This window comes from Nilaparvata lugens, chromosome 6 (genome assembly GCF_014356525.2).
Source record: "Nilaparvata lugens isolate BPH chromosome 6, ASM1435652v1, whole genome shotgun sequence".
In the NCBI taxonomy this organism is placed as follows: Eukaryota; Metazoa; Arthropoda; class Insecta; order Hemiptera; family Delphacidae; genus Nilaparvata; species Nilaparvata lugens.
Window position 1 is genome coordinate 7118422 of NC_052509.1, and position 25595 is coordinate 7144016.

At 35.5% G+C, this 25595-nt stretch overlaps 1 protein-coding gene across 4 annotated transcripts; it reads left to right on the forward strand.

Annotated features, from left to right (window-relative positions):
* Positions 1-3213: 3213 nt before the first annotated feature.
* On the forward strand, positions 3214-24777 carry LOC111055583 (E3 ubiquitin-protein ligase NRDP1). Of its 4 annotated transcripts, none has more exons than XM_039430041.1 (6): positions 3214-3788; positions 4737-4879; positions 8125-8281; positions 10176-10307; positions 13882-14037; positions 21666-24777. In XM_039430041.1, exons 1-6 carry the CDS (start codon positions 3699-3701, stop codon positions 21933-21935), a joined length of 948 nt encoding a protein of 315 aa, XP_039285975.1. In that variant the 5' UTR covers positions 3214-3698; the 3' UTR covers positions 21936-24777. The 4 variants fall into 4 exon arrangements, with proteins under 4 accessions (XP_039285975.1, XP_039285976.1, XP_039285978.1 ...); XM_039430042.1 differs by lacking the exon at positions 13882-14037 and adding an exon at positions 15836-15991 and having other exon boundaries at positions 3231-3788; XM_039430044.1 differs by lacking the exons at positions 3214-3788; positions 4737-4879; positions 13882-14037 and adding exons at positions 7287-7459; positions 15836-15991 and having other exon boundaries at positions 21666-24443.
* The last annotated feature ends 818 nt before the right edge of the window (positions 24778-25595 follow it).

Below are 25595 nucleotides of genomic sequence, written 5' to 3' on the forward strand. Positions count from 1 at the left end.
ACATAAGCTCAAACACTATAGTAAGGTTCACGTTTTATGGCAGTGTTTGATTAGCAATGGTATTGCTGAGATTGCTATCCTTGTCTATCATTCAACAAAGCGGATAGTGCTATTTCTTTCTCGCTTTGCTCTGTTGCCAGATCGTCTTTTAACAATGAATAATTAACAAATAGAAAATTTCATTTTTAGTATGAAAATTCATTATTGAAAAATATAATTTCTTGCTTAATGAAATATAACTAATTATTTTAAACTAGTAGTTCTGTGAACAGTAGACCTCACGCAGTATTCTCTCCACAAGTACCTGATTGAAACTATAGCCTAGACCTTATGGAAATACATCAATAGACTGGCTTCTCCACACATCTGTGTAATTATGATGAATAATTCTATAGTCTGATTTTTACTTTAATATTGGCGTATGAAGGAGGCTCCATTTTCCTTTTATACTATCCTTGAAATGCTAAATTTCCAAAAACCTTGTACATACGTCGACGCGCAATTAAAAAAGGAACATACCTGTCAAATTTCATAAAAATCTATTACCGCGTTTCGCCGTAAATGCGCAACATATAAACATTGAAAGAAATTCCAAACCGTCGCCTCGAATCTTAGACCTCACTTCCCTCGGTCAATTAGAATGAACAGTTAATATTACATCAATAAACCTGTATCAGCTACAGTACCGTCTATAGAAGATATTGACAAGACAGAGAATCAGCAACGTTGTTCTCCTATCTTACTCCACTGCCATTATAACGTGGGACCTTACTATAGCGCTTCCATGGAAAAGATGTGAACTTTACATAGAAAACGTTTGCCAACAGAGATCACTAAAGTTGATTTTTCAGCCAACTTCTGATCCCCTAGCCTATAACATGTAACCCGAATCACCAGGTGTTATATGAGTCTTGATACTTGATGTCTTCGTCCTTGACTGGGGCTACCAGACAGACTGTGTCAAAGTTTTAAAATAGTGGCTCCTCAGCCAATGAATAAATTGGTCTATTCATTAATGCCTGTCTGATGAGAGAGCAGAATCTAGTGCGAGATTTATTTCTCACTTCAATTGGGAGTCTGTTATAAAATCTTAGTGCAGCTGATGGAAAACTTCTGTGCGTGCTGGCCAACCGGCTGCGAGGAACTTCCAGATTGGTAGCATGGCGAGTGTTGTGGCTGTGAACTGCGTTTCTTCTCACCAACATTATGCTGATTGTCCCTGACATAGATCAAGGAGGACAGGACATACTGACTGTATATGGTGAGAATTTTCAGTTCCTTGAAAAGTGGCCTACAATGATCTCTATGTCCTGCAAAAGAGATGATTCTGATTGCCTTCTTTTGTAGTAGTAGCACATCGTGACAAGAAGGTGCGTGTCCCCACAGCAGTAGTCCATATCCAATGTGACTGTGAAACAGGTAATGGTAATGCTAAACAGGTAGTCTCTGCAGACAATATGTCTCAGCTTCCTAAGCAGGTATATCACCATAGACAATCTCTTGCAGACTTCTGTCACATGGTAGCTCCATCGCAACCTGCTGTCTATCCAGAAGCCCAGGAACTTTACAGGCTCTGCCTCCAATGTTGTCCTCTTTAGGGAACAGACCAGAAAGTTTGTTTTATCGTCATTTAGCTTCAGCTTGTTTGCTGCAAACCAGGTCCTGGCGACATTTAGTTGGAGAACTGATCTTTCCACTGCTTCTTCCACAGTTTTACCTCTAGCAGTCAATGTGGTATCATCTGCAAAGAGTATGGAGCTCTCGTTGTTTGGGAAGTCATTCATAAGCAGGATGAAAAGCAGGGGACCCAACACTGAGCTCTGTGGCACACCATGATCCACATTTCCAATGCCTGATGAGGCTCCCTCAAGTGAGACCACTTGCCTTCTATTTTCTAGGTAGCTTCTTAGTGTGTTTAGTACTGTTCCCTGTACACCATACTTCTCCAGCTTCTTGACAAGTATACCATGAGGCACACAGTTGAACGCCTTGCACAGGTCGCAAAGCGTGATTGAACGCAAATCTCCATACTCGAAAGCTGACTGTATTTTTTCTGTCAGGGCCATAAGTGCACTAGCAGTTGAACGACCACTTATAAAACCTTGTTGGGCCTGGTTGAGGAGATTGTTTCCTACAAAGAAGTTTGTGATTTGCTGCTTCATCTCGGTTTCAATAACTTTGGACAATGTGGGTACTATGGAAATAGGTCTGAAGTTTGATGGAAGTTCTGTATTTCCCTTCTTATGAATCAGCTTGCTAGTTTTAATGTGTTAGGGAAAACTCCCAACCTGAAGCAATGATTGATTGCTGTAGCCATTTGCTCTGCGATGGGATCAATGGTGTCTTTCAATACAAATGTTGATAGGCCAAATATGTACTGAGTTTTTGAAATTTTCAGGCCCCTGACAATACATTTGACTCTATCAGTGGTTATTTCCTCCCATACATCCATCCTGTGTACCGTGTTAGTAACATTCTCCACTGGGTCAGTGTCTGCCACAGCCATATTAGTCAATACTTCGTCGACAGAACTCACAAAAAAGTTATTGAAATTGTCTGGACTAATATTAGATCTCACTCTTGGCATTTTTGGACGATGTCTGTTTATGACCTCCCAGGCAGCTCTACAACTATTTGAAGCATTTTCGATGGTGCATGTATTATACACTCTTTATTTTTGCTTGTCTCATCATTTGCCTATACAGTTTGTTTTGTCTCAAATATTGTCCATACTTTTCCACTTTCTCCTCCGGGATCACTGCTGATTTGTAACAATGGTGTAGTAGTGTCACCAAGTTTTTTTGTTCGGCTAGATCTTCTGTAAACCATGATTAATCTCTTGGATAAGAATGAGAACTTCTTGTACCTCTCAGGTTTTTTCTTTTGATTTCTGGAAAAACTGAGTTAAAGACACTCATGTATCCAGCATGTTAGTCTCAATGGCTTTAATATTTTCCAAGGTAGTATTTGTAGTTCAATGCAAAATTAAAAAAAATGTTCTATTCATTAATTTTTTGCGGGCTCTAGGGATGTCCGCAAGGGGCCCCTAAAGCTCAGGACCGTCGGCGATCACCTACCTGGGGACTCTGGCGTTGAAAATAATTGAAAATCAAGAATAATTTTCCGATCATAAGTTTTGTCATTTTAGTTGAAATTATGCCCACTGGAGCGCTAATGTTTGCGCTCCATGTTTGGATTTTTAACCTCTTGTTATTTTGCTACCAACATCTGTGACTCGTGAGTGTATGTGTGCATTGTGCAAGACAAGTGTATAAATGATAATAATAAAAAACTTGGTTAGTTAAAGTTGAAGTGGGCTCCAGTTCCAGTATTTATTTTTGTTTTCGAATCTATCGCCGAATTTATTCAATGAAATTTATGTTCTACTAAATCGTGAAATATATTATTGCAAAATTCTGTATCCGAATACAGTGGTTCGCAGTGCAGACGATATCTCAAGATTGCAGGTGCACTCATTCTCATTTACCGTTGCAGATAAATGCATCACTTTTATTTGCATTTTTTGGGTTAGACTGGTTCAGGTTACTCTTTGTTCAGTGTTTCAAGTTATCTCGGCACTTGTTCGTAAATTTTTTTACAAAATGATTGATTTTATTTAAAATGTCCAACTTTGATCTCTTGATGTGATCTTTTGCAACAAGTAGAAAATGCGATTGCATTAGTTAATTTTCTTTAGTATGGGATTTGATGTAACAAGATTTGAAGGAGAGGTTGACGAAGAACTTGTTTGTCCGATATGTTCGGGTGTATTAGAAGATCCATTGCAGGTTAGTATTTTTATATTTATTGGAAATTTTAAGTTACTTTATTGTAACACAACATTAACTCACAATATTGCAAAATTATGCAACAATATAATCAGTTCCATTTCGAAGTAGGCAGACAATAATTTTATTATTTATCACTTTTCAATAATAATTTTATCATTATTTTTTTACGTATCATAAAAGTAGCCTACCGTATCAGTACAATCCTTAGAAAAATTTTAAGTAGGCTATGGCATAGAAGTAATTGATATCAGTTATAATTTCTAGTAGGTAGTAATAAGTTCATGTTACTTTAAATAATTCTCGTCGTTCAAAGTAGCCTTTCAATTTAGAAGATTGAGGTTAGAACCCAGATAGATTGTTTATCAATTTGGGTAAGCGCCAAAGGTTATGTTAGGATGGCCACAGAAATGATTATTAGCTTAATGGCATTGTGAATTTATCAGCAAAAATTGATAACTCACTTTTAAAAGAAAATTATGACAATAGCCGCACAAGAAGATGGCCCGTGGATGACATTTGAAATTGAGTCATTCCGTGGTGAGTCTACTACTATTACATAAATACTTGAGTAGGCAAAAGACAGGGTGTGAGTCAAGCATGCTAGCCATTGCATCTTGTCGTCAAGAGTCCAACTTTAAAATAATTCTTTCCACATTATTTAAGAGGCTATGCAAAACTTACCAGAGTAAAGAGTTTTTGCTCAAGTTATAGTTCATTTATATAATATGTGAAAATAAAGCAATCTTGAGACTTGATGAATCATATTTTGTTTACATCTTTTTTATAATTTTATTACAACTTCTTTAATTATTTGATTTGCTGGAGTGAATCAATCTTTTTTATTTACATCATCCAACAGCTTTGAATCAGAGTTATCAAGTCAACTTTTATTGAGTTATATTTTTTCAAATTATATCTATAATCTATGAATGCACTGATTTCCAGGCTCCCACTTGCGAGCATGCATTTTGCAGAGCTTGCATTATTGAGTGGATCTCGCGTCAGCCCACTTGTCCGATTGATAGGCAGACAATCACATCTGCTCAACTTAGGCCTGTACCTAGAATTTTAAGAAATCTTCTCTCTAGGTGAGTAAAACATCAAAATTAACTATTACACTGGTTACATTCTAAATAATGTTCTTTTTCACATAAAGTTTTACTGAGGACTTTTCAACTATTCAATAAGTACAGTAATTATTTGTACTAGGTAACTCAGTGGCGTAACGTACACCTCCGCTGCCCCCGCGGCGCGGGGGGCCCGGGCTAGGGCCCGAATAATATGTAGGCTAATATAGGTTTTCTGAAAAAATAAAAATTACCCGGTCTAGGGGGCCCTGGATAGGGCCCGAAATGATAATTATATATTGCATACTTTAAAAAGAAAAATTAAATAATCATGGAAGTTAACTTTTGATAAAGAAGCAGAAGTTTTATTGTGGAAAATGACAGGTTTCATTCATTGTGTGAGAAGAAATATGCAATAGAACAATGTTATCAGTCTGGTTATAAATTAATATCAAGAGAATACAAGTGGAAAAAAATAATGAATAAGGCAAGAAAGAAAAACAATCATTCATCAAATCTACTATTAATAATAATTATAGTTCCATTGACAGAGCTTCAATAATTTTGTGCTGGTAGTGAGCTAAAATTTATACATCCGGTGAGACAATCCAGACTGAGACTATTCAAACCACTTACTTATAGATAAGATTTACTTCTTTTCTCTGATTCAAACAAAGATTGTCAGAATGGTTCTAAAGTAGATCGTTATCATTATTTACTATCTTTAAGTGAGCATTGGAGGAAAGAAATTATTTTCCCATTGTATTCCTGAACATTTATATACCCTATAACATATATTATGTAATTCACTCATGAAAGATGTACGTTCACATTAGAGTTTAATGCTTGGGATTAAGGGAGAAGGGGGATGGAGAAAGGTGGTACGATTAGAAGAGGGGCCCGGAATTTTTTTTTGCCGGGGGGCCCGGTTTGGAAACGTTACGCCACTGAGGTAACTCACTTGTGGATATGTCCACATGAGCATGAGTGATATTAAAGGGCCGGCCAAACAGAAAGCGATCTGCTATCAAAATATGTATTTATACCTATATCTTAGAGATCTAAGATGTACGCATAAAGAAGGACAGAGAGTGATCTGCGATGCGATCCTTTCGTTATTTTATCTTTATCTTGGAGAGCAATCTAAGATAAATAAATAAATTTCTATAGCATCGCTGATCGCTCTCTTAGTGGCCGGGCCCTCATACTTTGTAAATGAGAGACAACAATGATTTAATTTCTGAACCAAATTTCAGAAGGTTACAACTATAAAACTCCACCGTGTTTTAATTCTTAAACTTATGTATAATAGGTATATCACTTCTAATAAAATCTAATCTCTGTATTCCAATCTCAACAAAAATTGTGTAGGACTATTTGTTGAAAAGAAAGACCTTAAAGATGCATAGACTCACATGCAGCTCTAGCCGTACTTGGAATTGAAATCGGCCATTTAGGGGGCAACCTGGAAGATTATTACATACCAAAGACCTTTGGTATCTATAATATTACAAATATATATAATATATCGCTCTGAAATACCTCTCAATGGCAGCATTCAATTTCAAGTAAGAGCTTGTATTGGGAAGGCATAGGCATTGTAGGTCTACGAATGCTACCCCTTACGGATGCTAAAAATTTTTAACAGACTGCCAATTTGTGTTCGTGAGCTGGAGTATGGGAAGTTTTATAGGCTGGTACGTGAAAAACTCATCAACTACCCTCTCTACTCATTGAGAGATGATGAGACCAGTGGACTTGTAGACCAGTTTAAGATTGTTTCATGAGTTACTATGGCAGTCCATCTACAGAGCCACACGAAACAACCTATCTGTGGCCATCTCTCGTTATTTGTGTATTGATTGTTTTATATTTTGACGAAGTCTGTCTGGCGACTGCCGGTCATGGACTGAATATTCTGAATATACCTCTTTAAGGTCTTTGATTGAAAATATACCCAACAAACTATTCCTATTGAATTTACATTCTTTATTATTATTATAATATTTAGTATACTATTAGCATTTTAGTGATAATATGAATACGTCATAATTATTAACTCTCCAAGGCTCCAACTCTCTCAGATGATGTAATTCTGTACGGCATATTTTGTTGGCTTTCCGCGAAAATGTAAACAAGATAATCGTTATCAAGATTACATTTCTCATTTAGGAATTTTTTATTGTTAATAAAATGTAACACTGTTTAGATCGTGCTTGTCTCCCACTCATCTCAAGCTATATGAGCCGAGTAGGAAGTTTTATCACATGATAGAAAAAACTGAATAAAAATGGATTTATCATTTGAATGGAAAAACAATTTTTTCTGTCATTGATGTGTGGGGAGAGTGATAATACTTTATCGTTATTGAGAACCAAAGAACTTTCATGAGAAAGTTTATCTATTTTGTAAATGTTCAGTACTCCTTGCTGTAGAGTATCATAATTTGTAGACATGTCACTTGGATGTTATTCATGAATCTCTAGTAGGTTCTATCCAAATGACAAAACATTGTAAAATATACAATAATTTGTTTGTGTTCATTATTTATCACAGTTTCTTATTTCAGCCCTCTGTTATTCTTATCAAAGATGAGTTTTGGTACGTCAGAGCTCAGAATGTGTCATAATATAGTAAATTATGTATTTTAATTAGGTACTTTTTATTCTATTTTCTCATAAAGATTATTGGTTTGCATTAATATTCCCTTATCAAAAATAATCAAATGGTCTGGTTCAAAACTATGTAATGGCTGTAACACCTGAAGATAGTAAACAAGTCAAATTAAAACTTGTAGTACCCTTTATTAAAAACTTTAAAATATTTTAACGACTAGTTTCGACCATAGGTCATTTTCAAGTTAAAATCAAAACAAGTAAATAAACAAGTCAAATATAAGCTGGAAAATACCTTTCCCACTTTTATAAATTACAAGCTCTCTACATTTAGTCCTTTTGTATTCTCACTTTTGTATATTTTTATATTTCAAGGTTGTGCATTTTATCTCTTCTATATCTTCACTTCTTTGTGTATATTCATTTTTTATTTGAGTCTGTGTATTATATCTCTTATTACTTCTCTTCTTTTCTATTTCCATTATAGTATATTTATCTTGTAGGCTGTGCATTTTATTTATTCTATCTTTACTTCTTTTGTATTTTCATTTTTTATATTTATTCTTTTATATTTCAGTCTGTGCATTCTATATCGTATTTCTTCACTCCCTTTGTATTTTCATGTTTGTATATTTTGTTGTGTATTTTCAGGCTGTGCATTGTATGCGACAACGCATCCTATGGTTGTTCAGCGATGATAAAGTTGGACTCTCTAGCCACCCACCTAGCCGAATGTGAACACAACCCTAAGCGACCAGTGCCTTGCGAGCAGGGCTGTGGACTCATTATTCCAATGGATGAACTGAAAGTAAGTTTGCAAAAGTATTTCATATTAATTCAACACAATATGATACAGTATCATCTAAACTTGATACACAACACCATAATTTGATACAAAACTTCCAAACTTTGAATGAATTCTACAAACCATGACATATATTAACCTACTCAATATGAAAAAATTGAAGCGTTGAGCCTGCAACCGACCAAATAGCGGCGTTGCCAGATTGTGTTGAATTTTTCTAAATGTAACTGAAAACACTGGGCTGTTGTCAAAAATATCACTTATAATATTGTTATATATAAGTGATAATATAAATATCACTTATATATTGTTGAACTTACAAACATGTTTCAATACCAATGTTGTCATCTTCAGTGTGAGAAATTCAAAACTTTGAAATTATAGGTTAGGATACACAATAGGGTTGTAAAAAGTTACAGACAAATTAATTATAAGAATCAGCATAAAGTTGAATTTTAATATTTCACTTCAACTCCTTGCTAGTTCTTATAATTAATTTGTCTGCAACTTTTTTACTTCTCTATTGTATATCCTCACCTACAATAATTTCAAAGTTTTGAATTTCTCACATTGAAAATGACACCATTGGTGTTGACAAATGTTTGTAATTTTTACAATAAATAAGTGATATTCGTGACAACAACCAAGTGTTTTTTATTAATTCTGTTACATTTAGAAAATCTGATATCAAAACATCTCATCAGCAACAGTATCTGAAGTAACATAATTCTAGTCAAGTTTTTCAAGTCACTAGTCAAGAAACTTGGTCAAGTTTCTCAGCTAATCGAGTGCCCATTTCGACCATTTCTTGAGATGCAGGGAAGTTTATTTCGTCAAGTCTCACGGCATCAATTTTTCGTTGCAGGCTGATATACAGTCAGCTACACCGTTGCATTCTAGTAAGGGATCAATGAGAATGATTTAGGGAGAGGTTAGTTTAAAGATAAAGATTAGGTTTTTTCTTTTAAATGGAAATATGTGGGTATCATTAAGAATGTTTGATAAGTTTAGATTTGAGTTTATGATACTATATCCACTGGACTTTCTAAAAGCAATAGGAACTTTACGAACTGAAAACATGACGTACTGAAGTTATTATTTTTTTATTTATCAATATAAGTATTACAATGATCTATAACAATAGATATTATAATCGGAAAGAGGAAAACTAAGCTTAGCTTGTACCATAGAGAAACAATAACATAAATAGATATCCCATGGTATAGGGCGTCTATGTCGCAACTTTTACTGTTTCTTTCCTGTGAAGCTTTATGACGCTGGTAGTCTCTCATATTGTGCCGTTCATACACTCTTACCCGGTCAAAACAGTAAAAATCGACAGTAATCGGATTGAGATAACAGTAGAAGTTGCGACATAAACGCCCTATACCATGGGATATCTACTCACGCTATTGCTTCTCTATGCTTGTACCCAGGCATGGTTTGCCTAGTCACCCGAAATCATAGGTTTTCTTTTCTATGCAATATGGTGACAAGTTTCACTTTTGAATTGTAATTTGTAAGATTAAATAATTTCAACCTTATTGTGAAGTTGAAATTTAAATTTTCTGATGAAATTTGAATATCTTGAAAATAGGGGGTTTGAAATATAATTTCACGTAGTAACTAGAGTTGCAACCATGTAGCCTACTAATGTTATAAGTAAAGTACATATTGATTCAAAATGAATTGCAAAGTTTTAACATGCTATAATATTTATTACATCAAACTTACAGCCGCAAGTCATGTGTTAAGAAAGTGTTACTCGAACAGTTCTCATCCTTGAGGCTCATCTCTTCTTACAATAATTTGTGTGTAACTTTGAATGATAATATTAATTTTAAATCTGTTTCGTATTTTTAGGCTGTATTTTATTAATTTGAACCTCATTTTTCAGGATCATAACTGTGTTAGAGAAATGCGGTCTGTAATACACACACAACAACAGAAAATGGCCGACTTCCAGAAAGAATTGGCCGAATGTAGATTCACAATAACCGAACTGAAGAGAGAAGTTCACTTAGTAAAGGTTAGTGTTCATGCATGCTTAGTGGCCTCAATCGGTTCCGTAGTATAGTTGCTTGATGAATAAATTAGATTGTTTTCATTTAGGCTATATTCCTTTGTGAAGGAGTTTCTAAGAATAGAAAACATTGAGTTGAACAGAAAGGTTTTACGAATTGATTCTAATATGATTTATCATTCTGCCTATGTGTACACTGTCATTAGAACGAATGGTATTCTTTTCCTGCTTTGCTGAAGAGAAATTCATTGAAAAGCAGGGCATTATCAATTATTTGAATAAGATACTTACTGCTAATTAATATAATAATGAAGACATCAGTATCAGTATCCGAGTCAGTGACCGGTAAAGTGAAAATATAATTCACATGAGCTCTGATGGGACTATTCCCACTCAGCCCGGCCGAGCGAGTAAAAATAGTCCCATTGGAACTTATAAAAACAATATTCTCTCTGTACCAGCCATGTTCAGTGATACTGATATGTAGGAATCCGCATTTAGATCAATTTTAATTGCCAGTAAAAGAAGAAGAAGATCGAAGAGAAAATGAGAGATTGAGAGAAAAGAAGAAAGGGTGGAGAAGAAAAACAAGTAAAAAGAGAACAAGTAAAAGGGATAGACGAAGAAGAAGCTGGGAAGATGGAATTACTATAAAAGGGAGAAAAATGAGTCAAAAACGAGAAAAAGGAATAATTGAAGACGTTTATAAATATCTGATAACTTGTAATACTATTCTTGGTGTACCTGATACCTGAGACGGAGAAGAGAAGAGAAAAAAGAATATGAATAAGAAGAAGAGGGAAAAGAGAAGAGGTATTAAAAATAAATATAGAACTTTTATATGTGTAAATGTAACACATTTTCTCACAAAATATTGACATACTTGTTAGCTCATACAGAAAAGATAGCATAATAAGATACAGTGGCGGCTCGTGGATGTTTTGGTAAGAGGGTTAATATGAAATACATCTCCTCCACAATAACGGAACCAATAATATTATCATATTGAAGTGAATGAACAGGAGGTATTAAAGAGATTCTCTTAGTATTTTTTGGACTCACCTCACAGCTTTTTATATGAAAATATAGTATAGGCTAGAATCAAAATATATAAGATCAAATATACAATTGAATAGACTTAGAACGCTGTCAAAAATCCACTTTAATTAAATACAAATTAAAAATTAATATTTTACAGGAGCATGCTTTCGTGTGTGCTCACACATCATAAGCTGTAAGTTACAGGAAGTAGAAAGATTCAAACTTAACAAAAACAAAAGCAAGAGCTACTTGATCATTCTGACTAATTATCATTCCTATTTTTAATTCATGATTTTAATTTTAATTCTAACAAAATGATTAGAAATTATATGATTTCGGCCTACTTTTTATGAAAAACTTTTTACTTATTATAAAACTAACAAAAAGAAAAGCAAGAGCCACTTGATACTTGAGCCACTTAACACTACAAACTTAATCAAATATACAATGATTTGTACACCATATCGAAATTAAAAACTGCGAAAACTATGAATATTCTCAGCATAAATATTCATATTATGTAAAAATAACCTATTAAATCTGCAGTTCCAGTACCACCTAGTTACTAGGCACTGGCTGGCTGTTCCCGCTCGTTTCTTCGTTAAAGTTCGGCTTTCTCCGACACTTTTCGGACTGTGGGTATTGACCATCAAGGCAAGATACGCTATAATTCTCTCTCTGTCTTACCAACTCGCATTTCCATATACATCGGTCTTTGTAGTCTCAGTGTAGGCCCGTATAGAGAGCATAGGGTCAACTCCCCATTTGACCAGGATCTGCCGCCTGAAAGCTGCTAGAGCACACATGCACACTTCATGCTGTCACTGTCAAAGACAACAGGCGGGTGAATTTGAATCATACTATTATAAATATAATGAAAATGTTGATCAATTTTACTACATTTTTGTAGGAGGGTCATTGAGTAATTGACTTTATGGAGAAACCGCCACTGATAAGATATCCCATGGTATAGGTCGTTTATGTTCCAAATTTCAAGTCGATTACTGTCTATTACTACTGTGTTGTTGGGGTTAGAGTTTATGAACGGCTCGGTATGAGACTACTAGCTTTACATAGATTTAAGAAAAATAACTAATAGGACTATCGGCAGTGAAATTTGGAACATAAACGACCTATACCATGGGATATCTTCTTATGGTATCACCATGAATGATACAGTATCACCACAAAATGATGCAGTATCATCACAAAATGATACAGTAACACAACATATGATACAGTATCAGCACAATATGATACAGTATCATCTCAACTTCATACACAACACCATGGGATATCTACTTATGCTATATTTTCTCTATGGTTATGTGTTGAGTCCACGCACAGGCCACAGTGCCCATGTAGACTCATTTATTAATGTACTATTAGGTAACCCGTGCTTCGCAAGGGTCTATTTTAAAACTGCAAAATGAAAACTTGACGTAATAAAAAATCGAAATTTGAAAATAGGCCTATAACCATCCTCGGTTAATGAAGAGTCTATATGCAAAATTTCAAATTAATCAGTTGAGTATATTTTAGACGTGATGATGCGTCAAACATAATTCCCTATTCCTTACGTGTATAAGCCAGTTCTTTCCTTTATTATAGTATAGAAAACTGAAGAATACATAATACTTGGAAACCTCACAGAAACATATTGATTTTTCCAATACATCATTAAATTTTAGTTCGATTAGGATCCTCCTCAATTTGAATCAGGCAGCCTTTTGTTTCCCAATTCTAAACAAAATACCTAAAATACTCGTTTCACTGGGAATTCGTGTCTGATAGTACATTATAACTGAAGAATATAAATTATTTCTTATTTTATTGTGATCTATTCATGTTTTTCTTATGAAATTCAATTATAGGCCTACAGCATGAAGACTATGTCCAATTCATTTGTACTGGTGGCAAAATTTTACATTAAAAATAATTATTCGATAAAATCCAAGTTCAATAGTAATGAAAACAAATTCCTTCAAAAAATAATTGATAATAATACGTTTCGAGGGAAAAAAATTAAGAACAAAAAAATGGGAAGACTCGGGGATTCGAACCGAGGAACCATCGCTCCGTAAGCAGGCCTTCTACCGCTGCGCTACATAGACGTTCGTAAATGTCAGTCTTATAACCTGCTCATAAAAAGACACACTTTGGGCTATGAAACTTCATGTAGCCTACGGTAGCATAGATGAATTTGAACATTAGTTCTGAAAAATCTAGAAGGAAAATTGAAATTTGGGCTTCCAGGTGCACGAGATTGATATTTTTAGAATCTATGTTCAAAATTTGGAGATCTAAATCATTCCCGTTTTTCCGGTATGCAATCCACAAGTTGACATGTTTTGATGCGAACAAACGAACACACGAACAAACACAACCCTACTCTCTCTTATTATTTAGATAATATGAAACCCTAACTCAAGTACTTAATTATTTGTATTTTATATTATTTATCAATTTTGTTCTTGCTGTATTATGGAATAAAGAAGATTCTTAATTGATTTGATTGATTGTTGTGTGTCGATTTTAGGAGTTTATGCGAGCGATGCGGGTATCGAACCCTGCCATGCGATCGCTTGCCGATGAGATGGAGCGAGACGAAGTGATGCAGTGGTCCAACTCTCTCACTCGGGCACGTGTCACGCGGTGGGGTGGCATGATATCCACGCCTGATGATCTGCTACAGGTTAGTGTGTCATTGTGTACGTTCTGGGAGCACGGTAATTCGTCCCAAGTGGTAAATTGTGACTAGCGGTCCGAGGACTAAGGCTAGGCACACACCAGTTAGTCAAGTCAAGACAAGACATGATCAGACACAATACTTCACATAGTATTGTTGCTTATGACGCAACACACAATGATGATTAGTCATTGCAATTAGACATGTCTTCATAAGCAACACTATGTAAAGTATTGTGACTGATCATGTCTTGTCTTAACTAACTGGTGTGTGCCTAGCCTTAGTCATTGCAATTAGACATGTCTTCATAAGCAACTATATGAAGTATTGTGTCTGAACGTGTCTGATCAAGTCTTGTCTTGTCTTGTCTTAATCAACTGGTGTGTACCTAGCCTAAAGTTCCGCGTCAGGTTAGTGTGTCAATGTGTACGTTCTGGGAGCACGGTTGTTTCAAGTGATAAATTGTGACTAGCGGTTGAAACTTCCGCGTCCCATGAAAACCATTCATTTTGAGAGTAAATTTTCCAAAATCCAGTTCATATCGGCAAATAAATCTTGCCTCGCACTCTGGTAACGGTGCGTTCAGAATGTACCACAGTCGAAGAGCTGTCATAGGTCGATAGGATGAACCGTCTGCGCACGCGCAAGATATCTTGTTGGTCTACCATAGCAAAGCCACAGAATACATAACCAACAAAATGATATAAATATTAGTAGTTCTGTGAACAGTAGACCTCACGCAGTATTCTCATCCACAAGTACCTAATTGAAACTATAGACCTTATGGTAATACAGCAATAGACTGGCTTCTCTACACATCTGTGTAATCACTTGCCAGCTGATTGATGATGAATAATTCTATAGTATGATTTTCACTCTAATATTGGCGTATGAAGGAGGCTCCTTTTTCCTTTTATATTATCCTTCAAATGCAAAATTTCCCAAAACCATGTATATACGTCGACGCGCAATAATTAAAAAAGGAACATACCTGTCAAATTTCATGAAAATCAATTACCGCGTTTCGCCGTAAATGCGCAACATATAAACATTTAAACATTAAGAGAAATGCCAAACCGTCGACTTGAATCTTAAACCTCACTTCGCTCGGTCAAAAAATAGAATCACTTCACTTGTATGGGCTACTTTATTAAAATATAATGAAAATGTTGATCAATTTTACTACATTTTAGTAGGAGGGTCATTGAGTCATTGAGTAATTGACTTTATGGAGAAACCGCCACTGATAAGATATCCCATGGTATAGGTCGTTTATGTTCCAAATTTCAAGTCGATTACTGTCTATTACTACTGTGTTGTTGGGGTTAGAGTTTATGAACGGCTCGGTATGAGACTACTAGCTTTACATAGATTTAAGAAAAATAACTAATAGGACTATCGGCAGTGAAATTTGGAACATAAACGATCTATACCATGGGATATCTTCTTATGGTATCACCATGAATGATACAGTATCACCACAAAATGATGCAGTATCATCACAAAATTATACAGTAACACAACATATGATACAGTATCAGCACAATATGATACAGTATCATCTCAACTTCATACACAACACCATGGGATATCTACTTATGCTATATTTTCTCTATGGTTATGTGTTGAGTCCACGCACAGGCCACAGTGCCCATGTAGACTCATTTAGTAATCTATAATTTGAAACCCTAACTCAAGTACTTAATTATTTGTTTTTATATTATTTATCAATTTTGTACTTGCTGTATTATGGAATAAAGAAGATTCTTAATTGATTTGATTGATTGTTGTGTGTCGATTTTAGGAGTTTATGCGAGCGATGCGGGTATCGAACCCTGCCATGCGATCGCTGGCCGATGAGATGGAGCGAGACGAAGTGATGCAGTGGTCCAACTCTCTCACTCGGGCACGTGTGACGCGGTGGGGTGGCATGATATCCACGCCTGATGATCTGCTACAGGTTAGTGTGTCATTGTGTACGTTCTGGGAGCACGGTAATTCGTTCCAAGTGGTAAATTGTGACTAGCGGTCCGAGGACTAAGGCTAGGCACACACCAGTTAGTCAAGACATGATCAGACACAATACTTCACATAGTTGCTTAGGACGCAACACACACTGATTAGTCATTGCAATTAGACATGTCTTCATAAGCAACTATATGTGAAGTATTGTGTCTGATCGTGTCTTGACTAACTGGTGTGTACCTAGCCTAAAGTTCCGCGTCAGGTTAGTGTGTCAATGTGTAAGTTCTGGGAGCACGGTAATTTGTCCCAAGTGATAAATTGTGGCTAGCGGTTGAAACTTCCGCGTCCCATGAAAACCATTTTGAGGGTACTTCATGTTTTTATATTGTTGTTATTAATAAAATTATAAATCCAAGTATTTATATTCAAGAGCAGCCCTATCGGAAAAAAGTCAACAAAATGATGTTTCATAACCATTCGTTAAATGATTTCTTCTATAGAATATTTGAAGTGGGAGAAGTACACACTTCTCTAGAAGGTAACTTTGTAAAGCAGCCTTTGTTAATTTACGCAGCTAGTGAACTACACACTTTGGTGGAAATCAAGTTTAGAAGTGCGCGCCAAAAGCTTGAATCAAAGATTTTGAAGTGGGGTTTCAAGGGAAGAAGCAGTTATGCACACGTCACGTGAAAGGTAGTTACGTGACATGGAACAATTTACCACTTTCCGTGTTCCCAGAAGTAACCCATTGTGCCATTTATTGGTTGTTAATTGATCTAAGTAGTTATAATTCAAAAGCTTGAACCAAAGATTATGGATTGGGGTTCCATGGGAACAAGTAGTTTTGCACCAGTCACTTGAAAGGTAGTTACGTGATATGGAACAATTTACCACTTACCGTGTTCTCAGAGCTAACCCATGGTGTCGTTTATTCATTATTTTATTGGAACATGTACTTATAATTCAAAAGCTTGAACCTAAGATTTTGGATTGGGGTTCCATGGGAACAAGTAGTTTTGCACCAGTCACTTGAAAGGTAGTTACGTGACATGGAACAATTTACCACTTACCGTGTTCTCAGAGCTAACCCATTTTGTCGTTTATTCATTATTTTATTGGAACATGTACTTATAATTCAAAAGCTTGAACTAAGATTTTGGATTGGGGTTCCATGGGAACAAGTAGTTTTGCACCAGTCACTTGAAAGGTAGTTACGTGACATGGAACAATTTACCACTTACCGTGCTTCCAGAACTAACCCATTGTGTCATTTATTAATTTATTGGAACATGTTCTTATAATTCAAAAGCTTTAACCAAAGATTTTGAAGTGGGATTTCAAGGGAAGAAGTAGTTATGCACATGTCACGTGGAAGGGTGATACATGACATGAAACAATGTAAATTGCCACTTACCCTATTCCCAGAACTAACCCATTGTGTCATTTATTCATTTCTTGGAACATGTACTTATAATTCAAAATTATATGAATACTTATTCATGAACATGAGCACCATGAACAACCGACGAACCCCAAAGTCGGGTATACACTTGTCATACAGCGTTCAGATCCGACTCATCTCCGATTTTTGTGTGGGGTGGAGGGGTGGTGGTAGAACAGGTCATGTGACAGACAGGTGAGGATTGCCGCATTCAAGTCAGTTGTTTGCTTTGTTGTTATACAGCCGTCAGCCTGTATGATCGGAGTGGGATCAGAATGCTGCATGATAGGTGTGTTCCGGTCTTTGATAATCTTCCTCCCAGATAGATTGTATTGTTCTAAATGGGGTTAGGTTTTATTTTCAACTTGAACGGATTACTCTTCGAGTCGTTGTGAAGGTGATATAGTGGTATAGTTAGGTCCACGTTATAATGACAGTATTTGATCAACTTTGGTTTTGCTATCCTTGTCTATTCGACAAAGCCGGTGGTACTATCCTTTTCTAGGTCCACAACGGTGCCAATTATGTTTTTGACAGTGTAGAAATATGATTAATTAATGCAGAGAATCGGCATCGCTATTCTTCTATCTTTATCCACTAATTAATGCAGAGAATCGGCATCCCTATTCTTCTATCTTTATCCACTGTCATTATAACGTGGACCTCACTATAGTTATATACTATTTTTATTCAGTTTAAACATATTAAATTCCTACCCAAAAATAGTTATACTAAGAAGGTATAATGATTTAAATATGTATTTTAACCTTCCGGTAGTCGCGCCCTACTCAATCACACGAGCAGTCGCGTGTAGTATTTTTTAAATCATCCAATTTTCCAATTTTTATGTACTCTGTTTATTGTCAAAACATATTTATTAACTGTATAATTACTTTTTCCATCTTCTTGGATTATTTCACGCCTATGAACATTTGGATGATTACCATTTCATAGTCCATTAAAGTACATCAAGCAAATCCATCAATACTGTGTTAATGGTTCGTTTACAGTCCCCGTATACAGTCTTTCCCTATCTTATGCACAGTGCGACTTAAGCACTGTCGTGACTAAACGGCACCTAAAGACTGAACCATTGCTCGGTTGATACTGCAACTCAGTGGACTGATGGGGGGAAAGTTTTGGAATGCATAGGTGACTCATTCACTGACACCACCCCATTCAATAATTTTTTGCAGAAAAAAACTGACACTGTTGTACTTTTTACAACAGCGCGACTGCCGGAAGGATAAATGTATTATTAAGTAATACATTTTCATAATTGAGATTGAATATTCTGCTAGTTCATTATAATTCTTCATAGCCTACAGATGATTTGGTAACGGCATAGAGGTAGAAAAGGATAGAGCTATCTGCTTTGTCTGATGACAGACAATGATAGTAAACCAATGTTAATCAGGTGCTGATTGTATAACAAGAATCTCACTATAGCCTAATAAAGTCCCCCGCACAGTGGCGGTCACTAGACCTGGCCTTTAACCTAGCTCCGCAGTGCAGGCTGGTTGCTTGGCTGAATCGGACTAGGCGCTGAGACAGCAAGTAATAGCAGCGTTGGTGGGAATGCGAGCGGCCGCAGTAACATCTTCCACCCAGTAATGGTCGGCGTAGTTCCGCCTAGCGGACAGACGAAAGATCAAACCAGTCGGTTATTTGATCCCTCCAGCCAGGCTCAGCCAAGCAGCTGAGACAATAGAACAATGGAGTGGCGTTCATCAGCAGTTTTCTTTCTCACGATTATTTTTATTTTTGTGTTGCCTATAAACTCCAGTCACCAGTAAAAAGTTTCCAGAAACGTGGTGTACTATCAATGACTTTTCATGATGATTTTTAATTATTTAAAAACATTGTTGACATTCTGAGCCTTTAGGCTAAACTTGGGGTCGCTGAGAACGAATCTGCAATCAGAATTTCTCTATCACGAAAAATAACGAAAAAAATCCAGCTGTTGATCTTCCGGCAACCGTTAACAGTCATCCTGCAATGCGGCCGAAACACTTCCAAGCCAGACACCCATCTCGAATGACAACAACGCCAAGCTGTAAGAAACCATCCTGCACTGCGGCGCTAGGTTTAGTGTCAGCTACTAAACTCCAGTATATTGTCACTGTGAAAAGGGTTGGGACTTCTCTCCCTGATTGATAGCGTTTGCCGGTACTGGCAGCTTCTAGTGGACACCACTATTGTCCCTGTGTAAAGGGGATAAGGGGTTCAATCTATGAATCTCATTTAATTCTCATATGTTTTCCTTGGTGATATTTACCTCATTAAGGTCTCAGTTGATCAAGAATCAGCCCGGGTAGGTAACTGTTTCAGAAAGTTCAGTTGATACAGTAATATATATTTAACTATAAATTAGCAAAAGAAAAATGCTGAATAATACCAGAATATTGTCATTTAAAAGTAAAAACTCCACCCGTAACCTTTCCCCCAACCTAACATTCAACTAACTTCTTAACATATTATTCTCACTAATCCTGAACTAGTGTGAAACGGTATATAGTGAGATCCACGTTATAATGGCAGTGATGAAAGATAGGAGAAAAACGTTGCCAAGTCTCACCATTTTGCCACTGAGTGTACACAGCTGCTACTCAATTCATCCCATTAAATTTGATCGAATAATAATTATAATTTCCTTGATAAAATAATCAATTTAAGGTCAAATTAATCAAGAAAATATATTATTTTTTCATGATTTAATTCAAAAATTTGCTTTCATAACTGAGATCAGATTTTTATTTTTATACAAACCTGAAATGGCGGCTAATTTAAAAAGCTGTGATACAACAATCTGAATTTCAAAACAACAGAAATTAAGATATTAGGTAGGTATTCTATTCCAATTTCTTTTAAAGATTACAGAAAAATAGAAATCCTATTCAAAATAAGTAATTTCAATGGGAATTATTCTGGAATGACCATTTAATATTATTTATACCGGTACGAGTAGGTCTAACCTATACGTGTAGGCTAACTGAAGCATGGATGAAGTCCAGGATGGTTAGTTATCAACTTTTAAAATGTCATTTCATGTATTTTAATTTGTGTTTCTCATACGGTAATGTCTAAAAATTATTTCATTGTTTCAAAAATACATTTTGAATCAATTATACGACTTGTGTACTCAAATATTTTGATAGAATGAAGAAAAAAATGGCGCATGAGAATTATCTGTTTACTTTTGTACAGTCACTGTCAAAAGTAAAAATAAAATATTCTGGCAAACTGACAACATTGCTAAGCGAGAGAGAGATAGCGCTATCTGTTTTGTTGTATGATAGAAAGGATAGCAACAGTATTGTCAATCGTACACTGCCATTATAACGTGGAACTCACTGTGTATCAGCCTGCAACGGAAACTTGATGCCGTGACACTGAATGATGTCGAACAGAATGACTCGACTTCCTGTGTCTATTAGTACCTCAATAAATTGTAAACTGGCTCCCAGATTACAGTCTTAGCCCTTACTGTTTACTATTACCGTGCACTTATACTGATACTGTTTATGTGGGAGTCCGCCTTAAGGGCTAAGCCACACGAAGCATTTCCAGATGAGTCGGCAGGGCAAGAAGCTTTCCGATTGGCTGATGATCAGCTGATTCCCGAACGCCAACTCAATCAGGCAATCGGAAAGATTCTTGCCATGCCGACTCATCTGAAAAACGTTTCATATAAAAAATTAAAATCGTATTGCTTTTGTTGGTGGAGAGTCCCTTGCGGGAAGGTCCCACCTAGCCTGAATATACAATTTAAGCCGTCAATAGGCCTTGCAAGTGTCAAGGGACCGACATTTTAACGTGCCCATCCGATAACACGGGAGTGATCTGGTTAAAAAGACATTTGGCGATGAGAGAGGGTTTGAACCCGGGATCTCTATGCTGCGACGCAAGTACTCTATCCACTAGACCACGATGACTATCAGTTTCGTTGACTTGGTTCAATTGGCTGATTATCAGCTGCTTCCCGAACGCCAACCCCAATCAGCCAATCGGAGAGCTTCCTGCCTTGCCGACTCATCTGAAAAACGACTCATGTGGCTTGGCCCCTAATGTCATGCTTGAAGGCTAGTTTACACATCGCCAATTGGTGGGACAGTTGTTTCTAGATAATTGTTGTGTGTATGTGCATTGTATGTGGACAATTATTGTCCAAAGAAAATTGTCTTGCCAATTGGCGATGTGTAAACTAGGCTTTACTGCGTTGTTCCAGGCGATGATCAAGCGTTCGCTGCGCGACTCGGGCTGTCCGCTGACGATTGTCGACGAGCTAATGGAGAACTGCCACGAGCGTAGCTGGCCGGCCGGACTCAACTCGCTGGAGACCCGGCAGAACAACCGACGTCACTACGAGAACTACACCTGCAAGCGCATCCCCGGCAAGCAGGCAGTGGTCGTGTTAGCCTGCGACAACCCGCACGTAAACGAGGACATGATGGCCGAGCCCGGCCTTGTCATGATATTCGCGCACGGCGTCGAGTGAATTCAACAAACTCCATTTTGTAGGTTCATTCAAATTCGTTGTGGTAACTGTGCTACGCATAGAATTCTGTATGTGCAGTGAATTCAACGTCGCTACAAACTCGACTCAATAGGTTCATCCAAATTAGTTGTGGTCACTGTGCTACGCATAGAATTCTCTATATGCAGTGAATTCAACAAACTCGATTCAATAGGTTTATTCAAATTCATTGTGGTTACTGTGCCACGAAATTCGTATCGTTACATACGCGAATCAACAGGCTTTGTTCAAAATAGTTGTGATTACTGAGCTACTCATTTTGTATCGTCTAGAAAAACTGAATTAAAAATAGATTTCTTTTCAAAATCGTATGACGAGTGAATGAATTCAAAGTAGTTACAAACTGGATTAAATAAGATCATTGAAATTCGTTATGTTGCGTGAATTCAACGTCGTTACAAACTGGATTAAATAGTTTGTTCAAATTCATTATTGTGGTTTCTGTGCTACACATTTTGTACCGTCTAGAAAAACTTATTAAAAGTGGATTTCTTTTCAAAATCGTGTGACGAACTGGATTCCGTAGGTTTATTCAAATTCATTGTGTTGAGTGAATTTAACCATAGAGAAAATAATAGTGTTGTATTTTCTCTGTGATTCAACATCGTCACAAACTCGATTCAATAAGTTTGTTCAATAAATTTGTTGAGGTTTCTGTGCTGCGAATTTCGTATCATCTTGAAACTGAATTAAAAATAGAGCTATTTTCAAATCCGTATGTGGAGTGAATGTGATTTATGAGGAGAAAAAAATCTGCAAGAGACTTCACTTAAATTACTGCGAATGTGATTTAAGAAGAGACAAAAACTTCGTGTGATAATTTGATTTGGTTCACCTAAGCCTTGTGATGTCGTTGAAAATGGATGATGATAGTCTTTACAAATTTAATAGAAATATATTTTCATCCTAAATAACTTGTGACGTCGTTAAAATACTGTTTATAGGTTCTTTCAAATTCATTTTGGTTTCTGTGCTACGTGTTTTGCACTGGCATTTAAAAAAGCGGGGCTTTGTTTAAAGCTAGATTTCAATAGTGTTCTTCAAATTTTGTTAACGATCAAATTCGGTTTCTAAGTAGTGAATTGTGTAGTGAAAAACTGGATTTCTATAGGTTCTTTAAAATTCGTTGTACAATGCTGTAATATTTATTTTGTGTTGTAGAAAAACTGAAAATCTTAGCGTCTTTAATCAACTATGTTTCATTCACCATGTTTTTGTTGAAAACTAAGTTTAATAAAATCCATTGTGTGGTAGCTGTGCTACACTGAGCAAAATAATGATAACTGTTTAAATATGTTATTTTCATTGTAGATCGAATCGGCATAAAATCCTAGTAATATCGTTGAAACTACTTTTAATTGAAGCTTTTTTTACATTTTGTATTGGTTACCATTACGTATTTTTTCGTTCTTTAAATCTAAAAGATTTATGATTTTTGTGTTATTCAAAACTGGGTTCAATCGACTTTTCAAATTACGTCGTGATTAAATCATTGTAATGAAGTTTTATGACTGAGCTGGAAATAATTTCATGATACTCTGACATGATTACAGTGAATGAATAAAATCGTGATAAAACTTTTAGCTTCGATAAAAAAACTTGTTTTTAATCTATTTTTCAATTTCGTCATTGTTCCTGTCCTACGTTTAATCAAATCTTTGTTGAAACCCGAATTTCAATCATCTTAGAAACGTGTAACTTATATTTTGAAGAAACTGATGTAAGTACCTAAGTCTGTTTTTTTGTTTTAAATTTAATTCTGAATTCCTGACAGCTATTATATTTTTGCGAGGTGTAGAATGATTGAATCAAATTGTGATAAATAACTTGTATCGTTGAAAAACTGTTTTTTTAGATTTCAAATTGTGTTGAGAATTTCTGTGCTACCTTTTTTGTATAATATATTGCAGCTATTACTAATATTGAATTTCAATATTTTAAAAATGACGTATTTTAAGGGAGCTTCAAAACATTTTTGTATACTACTAAATTTTAAACAATATATAGAACATCTTTAAAAAACAAAATTAAATTTGATCAAAGTATTAGATCGATGAAAAAATTGGCAAATATGCATGGTTGATATTTCTCTATTCTCGTTAAAAAAGTGCATCATCTAACTACAAATTAAATACAATGAAAGTTTGTGCTAAAGACTGAAAAAACGTCTGTGAGTTCTAGATACTCATGATAAATTGGAAGAAATTATAAAAATCTTGGTTCTTTGAAAATAGGATTTTAATCTCATTTTAATCCCATTGTTGCTATAAATGTAGGCGTACTTCGTTAATTTCTAATTTCCTACATTTTTATAAAAAAAACTTTCTTTTATGGCCATATTTTATACAGTATTCTACGGAATGTCCTATCCAAGTTAGCTTGAGGAAACGATCAGTACGATTCTAACAGTTGGTTTATTTAAGATTTCTGATTGGTTAAAAGGGAAAAGCTTGCTCTACTAAACAGTTTTTGAAATTGTTTATAAAAAACGGCCCTTAGTAAGCCTGGTCTGACCTTTTCTAGATAGAAGACAGCCAACTCAAGATAAGTTATGATAATAACTTATTTTTATATCAATTTTAATATTTCTTCTTAATCCCCTATTCTGCACAAATAGACTCTTAAATTGTGATAAACTGGATGGATTTTAATGTGTTTTTATTTTTATTGTTCATAAGCTCTTGTTAATTGTGATAACTGGATATTAATTTTTATTTTAATTATCGCTGTTGATTTTAATGCTACGGTTTTTTGTTGTACATAAAATTTTGTTAATTGTGATAAACTCAATATAAATAATTCATTTTTATTTCTTTTCCATCTTCCTATTTTTTTGTTTTTACCATAGGCTACTAACAGTAACTTGCAGATTAATGTTACCATATCCTACTATAATAATATTGTCAAGTTATTCCCTTCTTATCATTCGTTATCCCCTGGCTGGATGGATAAGGCGAACAAAGCAAGCCTGCCGGCTAGTACTTTATACATAGTGAGTCATATGTATGGGAACCCTTCAATGAATTGGAGACTGTTGTGGATATAATACTGTAACGTTCAGGATAAGTTATTGGTCAAATACTCATTTCCTTGAAAACTAAAACTTCAATCAGCGGCCATTCTGGATACACGTATCCTAGAACATTCTTATTGATGCCATCTTTCTTGTTTTAAAAAGGCATTTAAAATTATGTACTACACAATGGGAGTTTACATTTAAAATATTCCAGTTACAAACCCTAATTCACCCCCTTATGAGGGGTTGAAATTCAGTTATACGTCAAAAGGTAGAATATTTGATCAATAGCTTATCCTAAAAGTTACAGTATTATATCTACAACAGTCTCCAACTTATTGAAGGGTTCCCATACATATGACTCACTCTGTATATCAGAAAAATACTTTTTAGTAATATTTTAATCTCTGATCCAACATTGAAAAGATAGGAAGAATAGGTAGACTTTTAGAGCTCCAATGACAGTTGGCTCTGATCATCAAATAGATCTAGATGCGCGTGAATACTACCTTATTATTCTATTCTAGGTACATAGAATGAACAAATCTAATGCATTTGCGTTATTTCACGGTAATTTCAATTCAAAGTTGAATTTTCTTTTTACT

What these genes read in the sequence shown, in the direction of transcription:
- LOC111055583 (XM_039430041.1), top strand. Translation starts at nt 3,699, where the DNA reads ATGGGATTTGATGTAACAAGATTTGAAGGAGAGGTTGACGAAGAACTT. An exon ending in TATTAGAAGATCCATTGCAG is followed by an intron (nt 3,789 to 4,736) that starts GTTAGTATTTTT and finishes ACTGATTTCCAG; the next exon opens with GCTCCCACTTGCGAGCATGC. An exon ending in TTAAGAAATCTTCTCTCTAG is followed by an intron (nt 4,880 to 8,124) that starts GTGAGTAAAACA and finishes GTGTATTTTCAG; the next exon opens with GCTGTGCATTGTATGCGACA.